General features: G+C 35.7%; 1 protein-coding gene and 1 long non-coding RNA gene across 5 annotated transcripts; both read right to left on the bottom strand.

Annotated features, from left to right (window-relative positions):
• Window positions 1–393: 393 nt before the first annotated feature.
• LOC145555912 (uncharacterized) lies at window positions 394–5,237 on the bottom strand. The gene is made up of 3 exons (XR_014091618.1): window positions 4,892–5,237; window positions 726–1,008; window positions 394–635 (listed from the first exon to the last, which is right to left on the bottom strand). It is a non-coding gene; the product is annotated as an uncharacterized LOC145555912 (long non-coding RNA).
• Window positions 5,238–13,141: 7,904 nt separating this feature from the next.
• LOC145555910 (uncharacterized) lies at window positions 13,142–20,938 on the bottom strand. 4 transcript variants are annotated; one of them, XM_081617621.1, is made up of 15 exons: window positions 20,703–20,938; window positions 19,806–19,956; window positions 18,307–19,719; window positions 18,093–18,165; window positions 17,668–18,011; window positions 17,476–17,580; window positions 17,307–17,380; window positions 16,457–16,650; window positions 16,108–16,365; window positions 15,745–16,014; window positions 15,078–15,531; window positions 14,561–14,609; window positions 14,213–14,463; window positions 13,994–14,083; window positions 13,142–13,738 (listed from the first exon to the last, which is right to left on the bottom strand). In XM_081617621.1, the coding sequence occupies exons 3-15, from the start codon at window positions 19,444–19,446 to the stop codon at window positions 13,504–13,506; spliced, it is 3,537 nt and encodes a 1,178-aa protein (XP_081473747.1). In that variant the 5' UTR covers window positions 19,447–19,719; window positions 19,806–19,956; window positions 20,703–20,938; the 3' UTR covers window positions 13,142–13,503. The 4 variants fall into 4 exon arrangements, with proteins under 4 accessions (XP_081473747.1, XP_081473749.1, XP_081473746.1 ...); XM_081617623.1 differs by lacking the exon at window positions 19,806–19,956 and having other exon boundaries at window positions 15,078–15,394; window positions 15,464–15,531; XM_081617620.1 differs by lacking the exon at window positions 19,806–19,956.
• Between the last annotated feature and the right edge of the window lie 1,420 nt (window positions 20,939–22,358).

The following is a 22,358-nucleotide window of genomic DNA, read 5'->3' as shown; positions in this document are numbered from 1 at the left end:
CAGCCATAGTGTAGGGAGTTGCTATCCCTGTATTACGATAGCCTGGAGGTCGAATGATTGCACCTCTTCCGTTCAAACCACCTCTACGTCTATAAGCCATCTGCACATTTCATACAGAAAAAAACATACATGCATAATAACAGCTCATTAAAATTATATGTAATATGCAAAAAAAAAACATATATGATAATAATCCAACTAGATATCAATGGACTCGAGATTAAGTTTAAATTAATAAGCATATTAGACAACAAATTAAATTAAAATCAGATAGTTTAAATTTCTGGTTTGTCATTAGTTTAATTTTCAACATCTTCATCTTCATCATCTTCTCCATCAGTAAATTCTTCTTCCTCTTCTTCTTCTTCCTCTTCTTCCTCCTCCTCCTCCTCCTCTTCTTCTTCTTCTTCTTCTTCATCATATTCCTCTTCTTCTCCTTCTTGCTGCTCAACCTCATCAATCTCATCTTGCTCAACTTCACAAAGTGATGGAGGATTATGAATGTCCAGCTCTTGAAATGCCAACTCATCTAATGGGGCATCAATGATTCCTCTAGGTTTGACATTAAAGACATGTAGCCATGGATTCCTCTCTTTTTTCATAGTTGGATTTGGTGCAAAATACACCTGATCCACCTGATAAGCCAGCACAAATGGATCATATTTTGGGTATTTTTTTCAGGTGATTGACCTATACAATTTTATATTTTTCATGCACTCGAGAACCTTGTCTAGGATCAATCCACTCACATTTGAACAAAACTGTTTTATAACTCCTTTTAGCACCAATATAAACTACTTCGATTATTTCTTGAAGAGTCCTAAAATAATCATTCCCCTCCACACTTTTCACACAAACACCAAAGTTTGCGATTGATTTATCCTTACCATAGTTGAATGTGTGAAATTGGTAGCCATTAATGTGGTACTTATCAAATTTTCGTACCCTTGTCGATGGACCGATTGCTAATGAATAAATGATGTCATCATTTGTGCCCATATCCAATACCTAAAAAATAACCACAATATAAAATTATTCATTTAAATAACCAATAAATATTATATCTTAATACATGATTTTATTGACTTACATGTTCTTTGAACCAATCTGAAAATTGTTGATCATATTTGGTCCTAACATCTTCTACATGTAAGCAACCATAAGTTCTCATCACATGCTCTTCAAACAAACTATAAAATTTCTTGGTGTATTAGTTAATAAAAGTAAGAATATAATCTAAGGCTCAGATACCTAACTAAAATTAAAGCCATACCTTTCAAAATTAGACAGCAGCTCACAATTACCAAGGACATAGCAATGGGCAACATTGTAGTCCTTTTCTGTAAGATAACCAAATTGACCTTCTGATGGACTATAACCAGTGTTATAGTTGAAAACTTCAGGTAGATCTTTACTAATAGGTTCCTTATCAACATAAAGATTCAATCCTAGACTGCCCACTTTTGTGTTAACATGATCTTCAAAATAGTGGGAACAAAAGGTAGAGATCTCCTCTAATAAGTAGGCATTACATATAGAAGCCTCAACTCGAGCTTTGTTTCCCACCTTTTTTTTTTAAGATGGTATAAAAAACTACAAAAACCATAACACATAGAAGCCTTGCATTCGTCAATACAATTAAAATTTGTCGGTGAGACAAGTTAAAAAAAAAAGGTTCGATAATTTACCTCTCAAAAGGATACATCCACCTATATTGAACGGGTCCTCCAACTTTTGCTTCGTATGGCAAATGGATAGGAAGATGCTCCATAGAGTTGAAGAAACTTGGAGGAAATATTTTCTCCAACTTATAAAGAATTTCAGGTATATTTTTTTCTAACTGAATCATATCTTCTATTTTTACAGAAGATGAACAAATATCCCTAAAAAATTGGCTCAACTCAATGAGAGCATTCCACACATTAACAGGCAGCAAGTCCTTGAAAGTAATTAGAAGTAAACATTGCATAAGGACATGACAGTCATGGCTTTTCATGCCAAAAAGTTTGTACTCCTTGGTGTCTACGCATCTACTCAGATTAGATGTATATCCATTCGGCAATTTCAACCCTTCCAACCATTCACAAAAAGCCTTTCTCTTCTCATTAGACAAGACATACGGAGCGGTTGGCATATTAGTCTCATCAATAGCATCATCATCAACTTCTAACTTTCTCCGTTTGCAAAACTTCTTCAAATCTTTCCTAGATTTCAAGTTATCCTTTGTCTTTTTCTTGTCATTCATCACAGTATGAAACACATTATCAAACACATTTTTTTTCAATGTGCATGACATCAAGATTGTGGCGAATTAAAAGTTTGCTCCAATATGGGAGTTGCCAGAAAATACTTTGTTTATTCCAATCATGAGGAACTCCCAAGCCTTTAAGAAGGCTTAAGAATTGAGAATGTTCACATTCTCCTGTTCTTGGCAGCTTTGAAACACGTTCTCATACTTCTTCACCACTTAATCTTTGTGGGACGGGAGAATACTCAGCTTTATTTTTACGGAAAGCACTTTTATTTTGCCGAAAAGGATGATCTTTTAGTAGGAATGGGCGATGGCAATCAAACCAGGTTTGCTTCTTTCCATTTGTGAGGGTAAAAGCCTTAGTGTGCTCCATGCAATATGGACACGCCAACTTTCCAGCAGTACTCCAACCAGACAACATTCCATATGCCGGAAAGTCACTAATAGTCCAATGTAACATAGCCCTCATTTGAAAGTTTTGATTTTTTGAGACATCGTAAGTTGAAACCCCTTCCTCCCATAGAAGCTTCAACTCATCAATAAGAGGTTGTAAGAAGATATCTAGATTCCCTTTAGGACTCTTTGGACCTGAAATGATCAAACTTAAGAATGTGAAAGGCTTTTTCATACATAACCATGGTGGCAATTTATAAGGAGTTAACATAACCGGCCAACATGAATATTGTCGCCCTGACTTTCCAAAAGGAGAAAACCCATCCGTGCAAAGCCCAAGTCGAACATTTCGTGGCTCCGCGGAAAAAGATGGAAAACACTTATCAAAGTGTTTCCATGCTTCATCGTCATAAGGATGAGACATGACACCTTCCACACGAGGATTTTCCGCATGCCATCTCATTTGCTCTGCTATAGACTTTGTTTCATATAATATTTGCAACCTCGGAGCAATGGGAAGGTAGAACAACACTTTTCTAGGACTTTTTTTGCTTTTTGATCTTGAAGTCTTGTAGCGGTTTACTTTACAAGTCAGACAATTTTCAAGATCACTATTATCCTTCCAAAACAACATACACCCATTAGGACATACATCTATCTTATGGTGAGGTAGCTCTAGCCCATCAAGTAATTTTCGAGTTCTGTAAAAGGTCTCGGTCATGTTATTAACTTCTGGAAAAATATCCTTGATCAACAAAGCAACACAATCGATGGCTTTGTGCGACATGTTGTACTAGCATTTCAAGTTAGTTATCCTTGCAGTAACGGATAACATAGACAATTTACAACCATCATATAAGGGTTTCTCAGCAGCTTTGAGCATGTTAATGAACTTTTTGAACTCGGAAATTGGTTCTTCAACATCAGATGATCCTTCTGATGAATACTCCAACTGGTAATTAGGTCCAAATGCATCTGTAACCATGCTCTTATATAGGTTTGATACTTCTTCGGTTGAAGCGTAACCACTATGTGGAATGTTAATGTCGAAGTCATCTTCTCCGTGAAAAGTCCATCTGTGGTAATTAGGACGGAACCCATTTTGATAGAGATGGAATTTTACTTCATCGGGATTCATATAAGGAACATTACGACATTTTGCACATGTACAATTCAATAGTCCATCAATCATGACATTATCTTGCTTACAAGCAAATTCAATAAACTCCTCGACTTTTTTTGCATAGGTAGAACTGAAAAATTTCCCATTAACCCTTTCATACATCCATTCACGATCTACTATTGTCCTCATCATCCTCCCTTTGATCACTATAATTGTTTTATTAGCATTCTGAAATACAATTCTACATTAATAATCACTATATATATACATATATTTATAAGAAAGAAAAAAAAGCAATACTAAACAAAACAAATAATGCATACATGTTTTACAAATACGTACTATTTATCTTCATTTAATAGTTCTTAATTACTTAAAAGAGAAATTTTTATAACATTTAACCCAAAAAAACGTCAATTTACCCTTTACTTATTAAATTAGAAACGAAAATATATGTCTAATAGTGTTCTCATTATGAACAATTCACTAAATTTTTAATACTAGTGCTCACCCCACAAAATTAAATCATTTATAATTTCACTTTGATAATGTAGAGAACTCCAATAATGTTCATACTCTCATTTTGAAGAATTCACTAAATTTGTGGACTTAAGGATAACTATCAATCTATCATACATATTATTATCAAACTAAAGAAGAAATACTCATCAGTGCAAGTTTTCTCAAATGGGTATAAATGGTAGCCATAAATCTAATCAACCCCACAAACTAATTCTATCCCAAAAACACACCAACACCCAAGAAAATTCACCGCCAAAACACAAACAAACAAAAATCCATTAAAACAAAAGAGAAAAGAAATTCACCTTAGCTTGTAAAAGAAAGAACAATTTTATGATGTTTATCACTAGGTACTCTATTCTTTCAGTTTAAATTTTCTAGATCCATTACAAAGACTTTATAATTCAAACATAAAAATTAAAAGGGGGAAATTAAGCTCAGTAAGAAATCAATAACCAAAAAAAAAAAAAAATCAACAAAAATGTATGTAACACTTGTAAAACAAGAATTACAGTTGTAATTTCTAATTCCCAATCATAGAAAACCCTAGAACAAATTTACATGTACACTTTAAACGAGCTTTAAACGAGCTTTAAACTTACCTTCAAGCAGAGATGTCTTCAACCACAAACCACAGCCGATAACTTCACCGTCGTCGTCGTCGTCACTGACCACAAACCACGGCAAAGATGGAAATTTTGGAGTGAAGAGTTTTTGGGGTGAATTTTTAGGTTTACAAAGAAAAAAAGGTGAGGCGAAAATTTTAAGGTGGGGTTATTAAAAAGTTCAGCGCCAATGTTTCTAAAAATTGCTGACTTTTCTTTTTAAGAAACCCAACTTTTGTAAATAAAAAAAAAAGGAAATTTAATTTAAGCGACAGATTGTATAAATCTGTCGCTGCTTTAGCAACAGAAAATTTGAATTCGTCGCTAGACTTTTCTACGGATATTAATTTTCCGTCGGTGACTTGATTTAGCGAAGAATTTTTATTTTCTGTAGCTATATTAGAAACGGAAATAATTCTGTTGCTGAATTTCCGTAGCTAAAATGACTTATTTTTGTAGTGTTAGATGATTTAAAGTAAACTTACTTATAACAAAGTAAGGTTAGGTCACATAAATCATTTGCACATCTAAAGTAACAATTGGATGGACTCTTATTCTTATATGATTATGAATCACTTGAGAATTAGAAGTCATGCTTGATAAGGTAGAATGACCAAGTTGCCTTTTAGTTGATAGGGTAAAAGAGCTAATGACCTTTTGGAACACAAACATATGATGTGTGTGAACCAATAAGTTTAAGAGTTAGCAAAGAGATTTAACTATTTCATTGCTTTTACTAACGATTTAAGTAACTATAGAGATAATTACTTAATGAGGTAAAGCTTAGAATCATTGGAATGTTCAAAATTCCAAAATGAAATGTAAAATCAGTTTGAGATAAATAATTAACAATACAATATGATTGTTGTGATAAATATTTAACTCAAAATCAACGATCGTCAAAAAGGGAATTATTGAATTAGTTCACAATCCAGAAACATTACAATTAAAATGTATGGTTATGAAGAAAGAATCAAAATTTGCTTGTCATGGTTCGATCCTAGCTTAGCTTTAATGATTTACAAATATCGTTTTGAGGATATGCATTACAACAACAATTGCGAATATACTAAACAGGAAACTTAACCAAAGCGGTAGAAAAGATGTCATAAGAGTTATGACTTGGAAATGTTCGAAAGTTATCTTTTCCAAACAGGATTAAATTAAAGGTTATGAAATCAATGTAAAGCATTTAAAACGATGACCCTAAATCAACATAGTTCTTCATGGGTTATCCCATGGAAACTAAGAGTTATTATTCCAACAATCGCGTAGAAAACAAAGTGTTTGTTGCTCGCGATAATATCTTTATAGAAAGAAATCTCTTCCTATTAAGCCAAGTGGGATTAAAATTAGATCTCGATGATATTCGAGACGAGCAACAAATGGATGTGGTTAACACTACATCAAAGACGAGGGCGTATGAAATCAGCAAATTTGATAAATCATATGTCGAAGCAAGTTAATTCATGTAGCGAGGCTTCTATCGTCCCACTTGAATGAAAGGCTTCAAAGAGTTGAAGAGAATAATTCTATTGTTGCTCATACCTATTGTAGGTCACTTGGGATCAAAACAAACAGTTTGTAGAAATTCTGAGAAAATGTGGATTTTAAAATTTTCCTATTGGAATCCATGCCCCACAAGCAAGCTTTCGATAAGTGCCAACTCAGGAAATGGCTTAAAGCCAAGAAATCCAGTATGGACTCCATGTCTATAAAGATGTGCTAGTCCATGATAGTCTTACAAATAGGGTCAAACCTATTACATGCATAAGCCTATTCGGATTCTTCTAGTGATTGCTGATTTCCATTACGAAGTTTAGCAATGGAGATCAAAATCACCTTCATGAAATGTTCTTGATGGAGGATACGTATATGATACAACCTAAGAATTTTGAAATCCAAGAATTCCTAGAAAGTTTTGCAAACTTCAGAAATTCATGTAATGGATTGAAGTAAGCATCAAGGAGTTGGAACATTCTTTCGATTAGGCAATAAAACAGTTTTATTTCCTCAAAGAACGATAAGGTATCTTGTAGAGACAAGAAGTTTAGTGGGAGCAATTGGTCTTCTTGGTCTTGTATGTAGCTGACATACAATTCATGTGAAACGGAATATCAATACTTGAATAAGTCAAGATGTGGTTAAAGATTTGTTTCTATATGATAAACTTAAAAGATGTTAAGTACATACTGGGAATCAAGATCCACAAAGTGAATCTTAAAAAATGATTGGAATGAATTGAGAGACTTATGCTGATAAGGTTCTTGACAAGTTCATGAAGCAAGACTCTAAAAGAGGATGTCTTCTCATGTTTCATGGTATTACGCTCTGTAACACTCAGTGCCTTCAAAAGTTAGTAGAGTTGAGTTGTATGGTAGTGTACCTTATGCTTCTGCAAAAGGGTCCATTATATGTGTCATGATATGTACAAAGCAAGATTTTACATATGACTTGTGCATGTGTAGCAAGTTTCAAGTAAATTCAAAATAAGCATACTGAAAGTTGCCAAGAGCAAATCCTTGAGTACTTGAAAATGAATAAAGGAATGTTTCTAGTTTATGGTGTTAAAAGTGAACAAGTTGTCAAAAGGTTATACGGATGCAAGTTTTCAAAACAGGCAGGATGACTTTAGATATTGATCTAAATACACTTTTGTGTTTGAATGGTGAAGGATAGTAAGCTTGAAGAGCTCAAAGCAGAATGTTGTTGCATACTCATTGTCAGAATATGTGTGTTTAGCTATAGTAAGAGTAGTTAAGGAGGAATTTTAGATCAAATTGTCCTGTGACTAAAAGGATACCTTTGCCAAAACAAAGGAGTCAGAATCACATCACAAATCCAAACAAATAGATATGAGATATCCCCTCATTTATGAGATCAATGACAAGTGGGATGTCCTGATCTGCAAAGTTTTATTATGAGTGAGAAATCACTAAACCCCTTCCATAGACTAAGATATGAGAGTCATATTAAAGTCTTTGATTGAAGCCAGCTATGTAATTTAAGTTGTATATGTTTTGAGAAAACATATTACATAAGAAATGCATCACTTGCAGAATTATGTTTAAACAGAAATTTCATTTCTCTTATTTAATTATGGTTTTGGAAATTAAATAAAATGTCCAAAATAATTATGAATTGATGGGCTCATCAGGTTGATGACATGGTGAATGAAACCCCACAGGTGAACAAAATTCATACTTCCTCCGTTCTTTTTTTATTGCACCATGAGAGATTTCACGCTTGTCAATGCATTAATTTAGTTGTTAATATCTTCTATTATACTTTTGTAAAAATTATAAAAATTTGATATTTGAAAAGAAGATTTCGAGACGAATCTAAGTAGATCTCTCATGACTATATTTTTCCTAATGGATAAATCACAAATGATGGTCAAAGAACATTAAGTGAATAGTGTCAAAGTCCAAATGGTGCAATAAAATAAAAACGAAGGAAGTATATTATTTAAGTTCCTAGTTCAAAATCATTAAAGTGGACATAAATTATTTTAATAAATGGACTAGCATGTAAGATTGATTGGATAGCGCAGTTTCATCAGTGATACTCGGTCAATCACTTGGATATGCATGAATGATGCATGATCAAACTAATGACCTACTTTGAAGTTCAAGTATTGATCATCCAGATATATTAGTGGATTCCTTTGACATTAGTGGAACATTGATTTCATTCAATGGATGTTATGACTGTGGCACACTCAAACGTCTACCTGTAACTGGATAAAGGGTGTTTCCTGGTTATTTCAAAAATTGAGTGGGAGCCTTGTTGCCACAAGATTGGATTGAGCCTACCTATTAAATTAGGAAATGTGTTATGGCCGCTTGAAAAGGGAGAATTCAGAAAATACGTGGCCGTGTTCAAATGCATTACTCAGTAATCATTTGGTTTTGTAATTCTAACTCAGATTTCAAGAAACGATTTGTAAATTAATATGATCTCGACATGTGATGCAATCATATTATCAAATTGACAAATATTAACTTAAGGAATTTGAATATTGCACACTTGTCTCAGACAAGTGGGAGATCGAAGGAATTATATATGTCTTCGTCGTGTGCAATTACTAGATATATAAATGGATTAAATTATGGAGATAATTAAGTTCGGACATTTAGGTTGTCGTTTTATCATAGCTAGAGGTACCAACGATTTTTGGGCTAGTAAAATAGCCAAAAGCCCAATTGGACGGATCCTATAAGGTCACACAAAGGGTCTAGATAGGGCACGAGAGGACTAGGCCCAAGATGGGCCTCATCCCCTAGTATGGTCGGCCACATGGAATAGATTGAAGGGTTTTAGGCTTCTTAACCCTAGTCTAATTATTATAAATAGAATAGGTGCCTAGGGTTTGCATGACATAGTAATTCAATTGATCAGTAAGATCAAAACCCGAATTACCAAACACAAGACCAAGCCCTCTCAAACTCTCCCCTCTCTCACGGCTCTCTCCTCCTCCCTTGCACCGGTTGTGGTGGTTCCTGGTGGTGATGGATCGTGGTGGTCGGTTATTCCATTAAAGGTGGTGATCGTGGTTTTCCTCAATCACTCGACCAATCTAGTATTGATGGATGGCTCGTTCAAAGCTCGTGGACTTAGTAGAGGAGCAACGCTTGGGGCTCTATTCTCTCTTTGATTTGTCAATCAATTGCTACGTGGAATTCACACTTCAAAGGTATAATTATGTGTCTTGTGTGTTATGCATGTGATCTTGGGATTAGGTGCTAGATCAAATATGATTCGAGATTTTCCGCTGCATAGTACCTATAAACTCCTACACTTAGAGGGCCCAGTTTGGTTGTTCTTCATGGATCCTAACAACTACTTAATGGTGCGTTAGATAGTTGTGCATGTTGAACTGTTCGATTAGCTTTTCTAGATCTTATGTGGTCACGGGTTGATGTTCTCCTTTATCAACGGGTTATTCAACTCCATGTTGTCACCTTGATCTTCACGATTGGATTGTGGATTATTCAACGGCTGATGAGGTGGGCATAACTGATCTTAAGTGTGATTCTGCCCACCAACATTCTAAGGGAGATCGGTTTGACGAGTGGTTAACTACCATGGCTTTTAGTTTGATGTATCCCCACAAACATCGCCAATTGTTTCTGCAAAAGAATTCAGAAATCTGAGTTGTGAGGGATTTTGCTTGTGTAGTCAAACTAAGTCTTGCAAATAAAGAAATTCAAATGCCTCGGGGGATGTTTCCGAGAAATTCCCTTCGACAGTCAAGTCAATTAATCGTATTTAGAGAGAGAGAAAGTTTAATTTGTAGAGAGAGAGAGTAGAGAAAATTCATTTTCCGGCAAATATGTGTAGACCGGTAATTAGAAGAGAGGGTAAGCTGATTTCTTACGGTTCAGATTAGGGTTTCTGGCCATTCTAGGCCGTATTAGGGTTTTTTGATATTCGGGTTGTGCGCGATTCTAGAACATTCCTATTTTAGGGTTAAGCGAGGGTATTTTGGTAATTTCTGTATTTAATGAACATGGACCCACAAAGGGGTCCAAACAACAACAGGCAAGAGTGCAAGCGCCATCAATCACCCACACATTGAGAGAAAAACTCTCTCGTAAGAAATATTCAGATTTCTTAGCTTTTCTCCCATGCATGCCTCTCGACTTCTTTTTCCTTAGATCTTTCTTTTGTCCGCCGCCTATTACTTGTCATTGTTGTTTTTACAGATCCTCCATTATGAAATTAAGGAAGAATTTCTTGCTTGTGAATGGCTTAAAGCCTTGACACTTACATTTAATGATGTATATGACAATTTGTTTATGACTTTATTTTAGTACTTGCTACCGATTTTGTTTTTTGACCATTAATGGACAATTATTTTTGGAATTGTTGAGAAATCTAATTTTGATAATTATCCACTCTATGGATTTTGGTTTTTTTTTCTCATATTCATGTTTGTATCAATTATTTATTTATTTTATTTTGGGTCGGGATATTTAGCATGATCGCTTGAAGATGCTCTAGCTCTAGCGTCTCATCACTGTCATCATTCTTAGATGGTCAAGGAACTTCAAAATTTAGAAAGCTTTTTCAAATCTTGCTCTTGATCATCCTAACCAAAGTCACCGAATATTTATATTTCATCGTCGGTCCTCCATTGAGATCACCAATAAGGGTCAAATGCTGCCCATGATTTGTCCGATATTAAATCAGGCCCCGAAACTTGCCACTAGGTGCTAGCTGCATACATTTGCTTCTAGTTTCCATTGATGCTTGGTTACCACCTCACTGCCGATCTTGGTCGTGGTTGCCTTGTTGTAAGCCATCGTAGATGTGGTGGTTTATATTCCTGTTTTTGGTTAGACTCCTTTAAGAAGCCTTATATCAGCTTCCTTGAGAAGCCTTGTATCAACTTCCTTGAGAAGCCTTTTGGAAAAATACACTTTAATAATCCCAACTATTGCTGATTTACTTCTAATAATCCTAAATATGGGGTCAGTTTGCCACTAGTAGTCTTGACCGGTAATCAACCTAATATAACAGCAAGTTGCGTTGACACATGGAATCACATGATGAGTGATTAAAAAAATAGTAAAAAACAAATAATTGAAAAACAGGAAATAAAATATAATAAAATAAAAATCTTTCCTCCCTACCAACCACCCCCATCCCCTTAGCCTAGCCAGAATCCACCGCTACCTCGCCGAAAACCTCCCTTTTCCCCTTCCACCCAACCAAAAACAACCACCTCCCCCGACCCACCCTAAAATTATCCCCTCCCTTCCCCCACCCCCGAAATCGCCTTAACTAACCCCCTGCATACTATCCGCAAAACCACCACCCTCCCTCCTGCTTGCCCGCTCGCAAAACCACCCCCTCGCACCTTTTTTGGCTAGCTTTCTTAATCGAAAACCCCAATCTACCTTCTTATCTCCTTTTCGGTTAGCTCTGCTTGCGAAACTCCCCAACCTCTCTCCGTATCTCCTATTTTGTTATTTTTAATTTTTTTTGGGCTAAGTTTAAATTTTTTTGATTTGGTTTGTTGTTCAGAGGATGTGGTTTAGAAGGAAGAGGGAAGGCCAACGGCTGGGATGGTTAGGGAGTGGGGGTCCAGCGAAATTGTGTTGGGCGATGGAGTTGCCGGTGGGGGAAGGGGGAGGAGGGGCTAGTATTTCAGGTTTTCTTTCTTTTTTTAAAAAAAAATTTTCAAACTTTTTATTTAGTTATTTTTTTTTTTTAGTTTTGAAACTTTTTCTCTTTTTTTTCCTAGACCAATAGAAATGCGGCACATGTAATTAAAAAAAATAACCTGCTTATTAGGTTACCGATCATCCAGGGCTACTAAGTGGCAAACTGACTCTATAATTAGGATTATTAAACAATAAACCTTAGTTAGGATTATTATAAGTACATTGCTTAATTCTTAGTTTGCATTTTTCCTTTTCTTCAAATCTATTAGTCTTTTCTTCAAATCGATCCCCTGCACGGTCGCACGTTAAGACAAATTAAAAGAAGGAACAAACGATATATATCCTCTTTAATTGTCAATGGAGAATGAAAATATGCTTCCATCAGCTAGAAAGCTCCTTTTACCAATAAAAAAACCAGGTATAATAATAAAAGAGACCTTTTTGTCTGTCATTATTATTACATCATTTTCAGTTAAGATTTAGATACACTCAACTCAACTCACTTACTTTCATAGTACAATGATTCTCACGTGTGGTGCTACAACAATCAAAGCAATAAAAATTAGCAACAGACAAAATACGAGATTAGAAAGAGACAGCAAGTACAATAAAAACAGGATCTAAGTCGAGTGTTTTATGCTTTATTATTACATACTACTACAAAAATAGCCCACTTCCCAACATTATAACTGTTATTTGTCCTTTTTATTATGAGATCCCCACCCTTTTATCACTACAAAAGGGCACAGGATCTTTGCTTAACTCATATTTTGTTGCATGTACTTTTCAATAAAATTAAAGAGGGAAAGGGGGGTCCAAGATGAGAAGGTTCTAACTGATTTTCAAATACTGTCCCCGCCAAAATAACTGATATAATTAAGCATGGGCAATATTTTTTTCAAAGGTATGTTTCGATACCATGTTTCGGTTCCTGTACCTTCAAAAGAAGACGATGTTAGATGGAATAAGCGAGAAAGTGTGACTTTAGGGGTAAATTCGATAGCCCTTGAATGAAGATGGTAAAGAGAGAACTGAGAGCAGATGACAACAGTTAGTCTGATTATGAAAGTACTGATGACATAAATAACTTCACATAGTTTAAGTTACCTTTGGAAGATCTAGACAGAGCTGAGTTTATAACATCCGTACTTGTAACAAAGACGAGGTTACTTCTGAGTTCTTCCTAGTTTCTACTAATTAAAAAGATATACATAAGACTTATATACTGTCAAAAATTGACGATCGGCCTCCAAAAGGGAAGCACATTCCTTGTTTCTATGATAACTCATGGGTCCAAGCATTTTTCTTGTGTTGGTCTCCTAGATAGCTTTATAGGTGCAAGGAGTCAAGGACATTGCTATGTAACCCATGATTATGAGAAGGCTTGATAGGATAGAAATTATATACCGAGGGCGAATGAGTGAGTAAAAACTTGTATCAAAGTGAAAGACATTGTACCCCTTCTGGTAATTTCAGGGGTAAGGGAACTGCACTAACATATCTCTGAAGGAATGGTTTGACAGATGCCACACCAGTTGGCGAAGACTCTGAATTAGCTGCCACTGGATCTGGTACACGACTATGGTATCTTGCATAATGGTTGATGTGGCAAAACTTCTCCAGCTCCTGGCACTGTACCAGGATATCCACAACTGAGATACCCTTGATCAATCTGTGACAATTAAATAGCAGATCAGAAATTATGAAATATTCACTAAAGAGCCACATTGCTGAATTAATTTTCACTCCACAAACAGATTTTTTTTTTTTTTTAAAAAAAAAGAAACTTAAGACAGGACAAAACTGTATTGTAACCAAATCTGGTTAACTCATGAATAATGAATGCCTACCAAAACTCCTAGTAGGCTAGTACTGATACACACAAAGAATTTGGTCCACCACAGCAAGAATAGAAGAACTTTCTTACCTCTCCATATGGGTTTCCAACTCTTTGGTTCGCTTAAAAAGTTCAGTAGCTTTGTCAGAAAGGCAATCAACCATCCTACCATTTCTGTTCCTGGCAACAATCCTTAATAGTTTATGAAGTTTGAAGATACTATAGTTCAGAGAAGAGCTAAAAAAACTAAGAATAAAAAGGATATATTAACTCAACCATCCTTGAGATAGCATAGATACTGAAACTTACATGTTACCAAATTCTTGAGACATGTTACAATCAGTCCTTGTTCTATTGGCCAAACTGCATGCGTCAGATAAAGCTAACTTGGTAGTAGAGTATGTCACTATCTCATATTCCACACTAGCATCTACTGAAAGGACAGTTGATGGTGGGGGTCGAAAAACCAGCTGCATGAGCTTTGTAGTTGAAATGAGTCTTCTCTTGGCGTGTAAAGCTGGTCGCATTTTGTCATTCCTTTCATCTTCATCCACACACTCCTAATTAAGATAACGCATTGAATGCATTGTTAAATTCAAAAAATGATGTCAAGATAAATGGTCAGTTTCGGAGATACAAAGTTATATAAGGACAAACCTTCTCCATCAGTCGATTTGTAACCTCTGTCCACTCTTGATCAGCATTACTGTGAAACAGAACAACTGATGTATTAGAGACAGAAAAATGAGATTGATATAATAGTCCCTGTTCTTTTATCGCTCCTTAACATTTCAATTGTAAGAAATAGTAAAATGAGATGCATTACCACTATTCAAGATTGCTCAAACTCCAAAATATCACTTCCATATACTAGGCAGACATGACAGAACTACTTTTTAAATATTATCAACTAGAACTGTACCACATGGTTAGCATATCCATGGGCAGAAGTGTGGTGGCTGAATGTTCCCACAACTATAAGATTCCCAGCCAACCACATTAATACATTATGAAGTTTAGTTGCAATTAACGAATGTATAGTTACAAACCTCTCCCCATTGAAAGTTCTATTCCCCTTTTTAACTTTTCAAGCTAGCCACAGTCATTTCAATAATCCAAAATGAAATAAGACTTGTAAGGACAGAGGCACTAAGTGTTAGATGAGGGCAATCACCTGATGTCTGGAAGCACCTGACAAGTTTTCATCACCTCTTTGTGCCAGGGAAGGCACTCATACATTGCAGATTTACGCTTCTTTATTCTACTAACACCCAGGTTTATAGTAGCATCCATATGATGCACAGATGATGGCAGTGATTGTTCACAGGTGACCATCTGGTTAGCCAGACTTGACAGAATACCAAGTTTTCTGCTGGCTGGAATTCCGTTAAGGTCTGTGATAGTACCACTTAACTGCACATTCTCAGATGCCTTATTGGCAGTTTGAGCAGCACACTGAGATAATATCTGCCTATTTTGCATGTATTCATTCTGCATATGGTTAATTCTATCAGATAGGATAATGTTACCATTAGAGTAACCCTGGGCAAAGACTGGCACCTTATCAAAATTTATATATTGCAAAGCTGAAGATTCTGAAGATATCTCCTTCATGCTTCTGTTTAGCCCTGATGACAAAGAAGGAATGAAGTTGTTGTCAGATGAACATGAATCAAATTGACTGCCAGCAGTAGCTTTGGCCAGTTCATGTATTTCATGCAGTGATTGCAGCCCTGAGAATTCAGGAATCCACTGCTTGTTTAGGTTATATATAGCAGATAAATTATAGTCCACCTTATTCAAATAAGTATTACCAATGTCTTCTTGCTGGTTGAAGTTACCTGCATTATGTAATAGCTGGGATTTGCCATAGGTGGAAAGTGCTTTTAAGGTTGTCTCAGAGGAAATCTTCTGAGAAAACCCACTATTAACATAGCCCCGATGATTTATACAGCTCCCAGCAGAAGCCGATGCATCCGCAGAGATGATGAGGTATTTGTCTGAAGATTCATGACCTTTATGGAAATCAACAGTCTGAATATTTGATGTATTTTGCTCATCATGATTGTCTTTGCCCATCCTAGAAGGTAGACCAGCCAATGATGAAAGCTCTGGTAGATTACGAGAACCAAAATTGGTTACACAACTAGCTATAAATAGGGTGGGGGAAGAATGTACAGTACAAGAAACCCCGCACGCATTACCTATCATGTTCTTCTGACTTGGCACATCCCTCCATACATTAAGTGGCTTCTCGCCTTGACAGTACATACCTTGTATAGCTGTCAACTGTGTGACTGGCAAAGCTCTTGCATTTAATGGATAACCATCTTGAGTAGTGGAAAAACCAGATGAAGATATTTGTTGATTCATGCCAGGAAACTTCCTTCGAATAGATTCATATGTGTCGGACACTTTAGATATGTGTTTTCCATCAAGCTGGCTGTCCACATGAAGATGACCTGAAATTAAACATTCAAGTGAGTTTCTTTTACTTTTTAAGTTTGAGGATACAATTACAGTTTTTAGAAAATGTGAGACTTGCCACTGCACCTTGTGATAGAGAAGCTCCTTGCAAAGGAGAGAAAGAATTCCCAAGAGAAGACGGTGTCCACCAAGTTTGACCTTTTTTATCACTTCCCAAACTAGCAATCCTTGAATCCCCTGGTACAGAGCTTTGAAAGGAAAATCTTTCTGGATTGGCATCCCCATGAGAAACTGAAATTTTTGGCTCAGATGTATTTTGACTGTACACATTTTAGCCAGTTATAATATGCTCAAAAGAATATGTGATAGGTGAAATAGACAAGTCTTCACAAAGAAAACCGACACCAAATTAAATATTAGCTAAATAAGTACCCGTACAATCTGTAATTTAGAATAAAAAAATTCAAATTCTTAAAATAAAAATATTAACTAATTGATTTTGCAACAAATTATACAACTCGCTTCAAAGAGGGTTTTTGGGAAACAAAAAGGTGATTAATGTGTTTTGGTTAATTGATATTCACATTTTTATTTATTTTTAAAGAACTATTTACCCAATCTTTGAATTTGGAAAGACACAAAAAAAAAGGAAAGAAAAAAAAATGATGTCATAAGCAATTTTGGCAGGATAAACCGTGTACAAAGGTGATGTAAGAAGTATTTACTTTAGATATAGTAATAGATAAGGCTTTGCACATAAAAGAACAAAAAAAAGTTAAAGCATAAGCATTTGCATAGATTAGCTACACTTAGACTATAAGGATCAGTAAATGCAGCGGGGAAAATGAACTGCAAATGCACTATATAGAGCAGCTCAAATAGGATAGTTAAAAAAAATACTGGACAAATTCAGCTTCAGCCAAACTTCAATAACATTAGTTCCCATGTAATTTAGAGGGTAGTACCAATAACTGACCTGTCAAATGAAGCAGATATGTCAGATGCTGGACTGCCTTTTGAAAATGCATCACCTGACAAATTTGGCTTCCCCTGAAATGATGTTCAATGCCCATAAGGAATATAAATTAGCCATAACATGCACTTAAGGGATAAGTGTTCTCATCTAAGGTCAAGTAATAGATTACCTTCATCGTTGTATCATCAGTATCTGTGCGAAAAACATCATTGGACTTTAAGGGGCTGAAACACTCTTGCTGACTGTTAGCTCCAGGCGAGGATACGCATAGGACCTACACATAGCATTTAGCATGGTAAATCATACAAACTTCACCTCTACACAAACAAGAAGTTCCCTTCAACAAAGAATGACATCCAACCTGGTTTTGTGACTTGTGGCTGCTCCTTGCAGAAGATTCAGAATCTTCTGCATTTAAGCATCCATTATCTGCTTGAGCTACATAAGCTTGAGAAACTTTTGAATTGTAGCTGTCACTTGAATTTTCTCTTCTGTAGTGGTTCTGATTTCCATATATCTCAGCTGCTTTTTTATAAAGCGCATTAACAGCCATGGGGTTACTACTTGACTGGTGGTCAAGTCCCATGTTTATGTAGTCTTTCTGATCAGTACCATTGTTGACAGGCACGTAACTATGACTATCAAAATCATTCCTCATCATTCCTGACCTTGAAACAGCAGAAGTCCAACTCCCCTGAGAAAGATCTGCATTCTTGCAGAAAGTCTTTGTTACATCAGCAGGCCAGTGGTTTTAGCACTAGAAGATGATAAATGACTGTGCATTACCTCTAGAATTCTTGTCGTTCATGACAGTCCAATGATTTACTGGGTGTTCGGCTGGAACAGACCTGTTTATAAGCTGTTGACAGTTGGCAACCAAGAAAGATGCTCAGATTGTTGTTTATTACATATTCATGAGGACAACAACAACAAACAAAACAAAAAAAAAAAAAAAAAAATCAAGTATGAACTAGTCAAAATCAGGGAATACAGAGCTTACCACTGAATCAACAGATGACAGGGGAGCTCTCGGATTATTTGAAGAGCTCTTCAATTCACTATCTATCCATCTACCATGCTGCTGATCATTTGACGTGAGATTTGTAGGTTGTTTCCTAATGCATGAATCAGAATTCTGGAAACTTAAACCACTCAACTCTTCTTGGATACCAGTGTCACTGCTAGAAGCCTCGGCAACAGCAGACTGCATCAGAGCACTCCAGCTTCCACTATGAATAGAAGAATATGAATCCATATAATTTTTATGACCCGAAGCATCCATAAGGTCTGTAGAGTCTATGGCAGCAAGCTTGCTGAAAGAAGTGTCCCAACCATTGTCTTCTGTATCAAACAAGATCTTCTCTTCTAGAGGATCCAATGTAGCTGTACCTTGAGAACCATTAGTTTGTTTGGTTTGTTCATGCAGGAATCTAGAAACATTACATTGTCCATCTGCTCTGTCGTATGCTTTCAGTGAGGCATTTGCCTTCACCGGTGGGAAATTTTTCAAAGACATTCCACTACTTATCATTTGAGCAGACGCTTGACCAGCTAAACCTTTTTCCTGCACCCCTTGCCTTAGCATAAAAGACCCATCTATGGAATGACCTTGACCTGGAGAAGCAGAAGGCTTATCACCCATAAATGGATTAGTAAATGCTGACAACGGTGAGACGAGCTTGTCGTTTGAATTAACGGACAACGTATAGACAGAGCTATAAGGTACTCCTTGCTGAGAAGAGTAATGTCCCAAATTGCCTCGCCCACTGGATATAGGTGTTCCGTAATAAGAACTATCAGGCTGTTGCAAAGCAGAATTCATTATTAATCCTTCACCATGGGAATATGCAGAACCTTGGTTTATTCCTGGCATGGAAGAAGACCCATTGTGATGCATCCAGTTCAAATTACTGGCAGCAACCATATTTGATGCATTAAAAGCCGCTCCACTAGGGATTTGACCACCTGCAGTATGTTTAGCATATAGAGGCATATTCAAAGAACTTGATGGCTTTCCATCACCCAACTGTCCAAGTTGCTGCTGCTTCTGAAGTTCTTGTAACCTTGCAAGCATAAGCTGCTGCTGTAGAAGTTGCAAGTCACTGAGTCCAAATTGCTTTTGTGATCCAGGATATGACATGCTGATCGTAGTTTTTATTGAATGTTTCAACCCCCCACCAAGTCCAAAGCTATGATGACAGCATATCGTTTCCAGCAGTAATATTTTCTGTCTAAATTCTGACCACTGCTTTTTCTGTCATCCCTCACGGCGATTAACAACTATAGTATAAAACCAGAAAAAATCCTCTTAGCTCCATTCCATGTTTCTGTGGTTCACATATCTTCCCCAAGAATCATGTAGCTCATAGTCACCCACTGTTAAGATTAAGTGCAATAATCCCTTACTAATTATCTGCAATGCAGGACACATAATGTCAGCTTTATCAGCAGAAGATACAGACACAACAAGCCATGAAGAGCTTAAATTCTAAAACGTACTGAAAAGAGTGAAACTATACAGCATCAACGTCATTCCAACGCCTCCAATGAGGATCTCAGGTAAGGGTGGGTCAACTTTAGACAGCTATTTCCCAAGAGAGGTGCTTTTGGCAATTGACTTGATTCACTACACAGTGATCACAGCTAAGTCCTAATAAATAAAAGAGCTGAAAGTGAATTGATCACTTGCATTTATAGTTTTTTACAATCTAAAAGCAGAATAATTGTGCATATTCGACTCCATTGGCTATGAAAAGATTCTTAACATGCATTGACAACATTTTTGTATGAAATTATATATAGTAGATAATGGACACCTAAATAGTGAAACACTGAAACCAGACGCGTTAATACAACTCAAAGAACACAGAAACTTAAAGGGCATTCGAGAGTTGTATGCAATAAGTATATATCTCACAAAATAACCCAGATCTCACTAAACTCGAGTTTACCAAACTCGAAATCTACACAATATCACACTTAACAAGCAACAAAGCTAAAACATACCTCGGAATACAATTCGACTAGTGAAGTAAGAAAGCTATAATTTCAACATCAACAAGGATATCATTGCATGTTTTCAACAAGCAAAAAACATAATCATGATAAAAAGTATCAATTACAAGCTAGTTCAGACACAATTAATTAACAAATTAAACACCCATAATAGAAATTTAAAAACCATATAAAGTAACACATTAAATAGCAATCATTTCAACTCAAAAACCCCCAATAATTACCCAAAAATGACACAAATTTCTTAAATTACATCAATTACAAAACCCCATCACATAAAATCTAGCAAAGCTAACAAAAACAGTAAAAAAATTAAAATAAAATCAGCTCAAAACAATCAAACCCAAATCATTTAGGGTTGTAAAAAAGAGAGAAACTTACATAATTATTAAGCTAGTGTTAGTTCTTCATTAATCTATGATTTTGCAGGAAAATGGGGTGTAAAGAATTGAGGGTTTGAAATAAGAAAGTGAGTGAGTGAAGTGAGTGAGTAGAGAGAGGTGGAAGAACGAGTTGACTCAGGAGTCAGCAAGAAATGGTACAGAGCTCTTACTCTTCCTTTCTCACTTTTTGTTAAGCAATCACTTTTCTATTTTTTTTTTTTTTTTAATATTCTGTTGGTTGTGTCACTCGCTTTAATGCAGTGGGTACCAACAAGAGAGTAAGTATTACCCACTACCTGGTATGGGATATGTCAAGTCCATACCAGAATAAAAAAATAATATTTGCAATTTTTTTAAAGTTAAAAGAAATAAGAGTAGGTTAAAGTGATGGAAGGGGGGTAAAAAATCATAACCTGTGAAAAAACACAGAAATCGCGAGAATGGTTTTGTTTTGGTCGGAAAACCACTAAACCGTAAAGCTCCATAGAAGAGATCCTAGCTCCGGCTACCTTTGAACTTTGAAAAGAAGAAGCTCCGATCCGTGAAGATCTGTAGCTCTTCGTAGAGCTAAATTCCTCTTTATCTGGTAAATTGTTGTTTTGTTTTAGAGTTTAATTTTTAATTGGAACAACTTTGAGAGAATTGGAAGGTTTTTGAAAGGTCGTATCAGTGGGTCTTGCATCAAAGTCATAAGAATATGCTTGCTTAATTTTCCCTTTGAATATGGTGTTGGTTTAATCTACTCAATAATTTTATCTTGTTCGACCACCTTAATTTGGGAAAAAAGTTTCATCCGGAAAGAATGTGATAGAGCCAATGATGTGGATCAACCCAATTCTTGCAGGGAAGGTACTGCTCCACTTGCAATACTACTATAATTTTTGTGTTCTATTTCTACTATGGATTTTTTAAATCATTTTTTTTTCTTGTCTTCTGAAGTAAAGAATTGAACTAAAGTGAATGTTCTGTTTTGCAGAAATGGAAGAAGCTTATACAAAAATGGTTGCATTGGATTTTTTTTTTTTTTTAATATCTGATGCGTAATTTTGTTTGCATATACTGTTATATGCAGCTTAATTAACTGTTATATATTGTTGCATACTATTGTGTAATGATATTTCTGATGAATTTAAATTTACTCTACATTATATTTAGAAACTTTAATAGGAACTAAAGTACATTCATAAGGTTAACATAGAGAGTGATAGTAAGATTACTAGATTACAGTAGTAACTAACATAATCATAGTTATCATACCATTACACGGGTACTTAATTTGAAGTTATATCATTATTCTAGGAATTTGACTATTGTTTACAATAAACATACATTGGACACATGTACCAAACATAGTGACACGTGTCCCTCAAAACCATAGTTCAGACTTAGGGCCTGTTCTCATTGACTGAATTAAACTGAAATAAATATTTTATAAGAGAAGGAAATTATGAGCTGAACTGAACTGAACTAAAAATAAACGTATGAGAACATGCTCTTAAGAAGGTTATGACACGTGTCACATGCTCATAGTAGGATGAAAAAGGCCTAAGGCACAATTCCCGAGAGCCGTAAAAACCCCAAAAACAACTAAAATAAGTCTTGTATAAGGCAATAAAGTCATGCCTAGTTGTTAATTTATTTTCTAATCACTAAA

The sequence above is a fragment of the Chenopodium album genome, chromosome 8, assembly GCF_948465745.1.
Source record: "Chenopodium album chromosome 8, dcCheAlbu1.1, whole genome shotgun sequence".
NCBI lineage: Eukaryota > Viridiplantae > Streptophyta > Magnoliopsida > Caryophyllales > Amaranthaceae > Chenopodium > Chenopodium album.
This window is presented reverse-complemented; position numbering and strand designations above follow the sequence as displayed.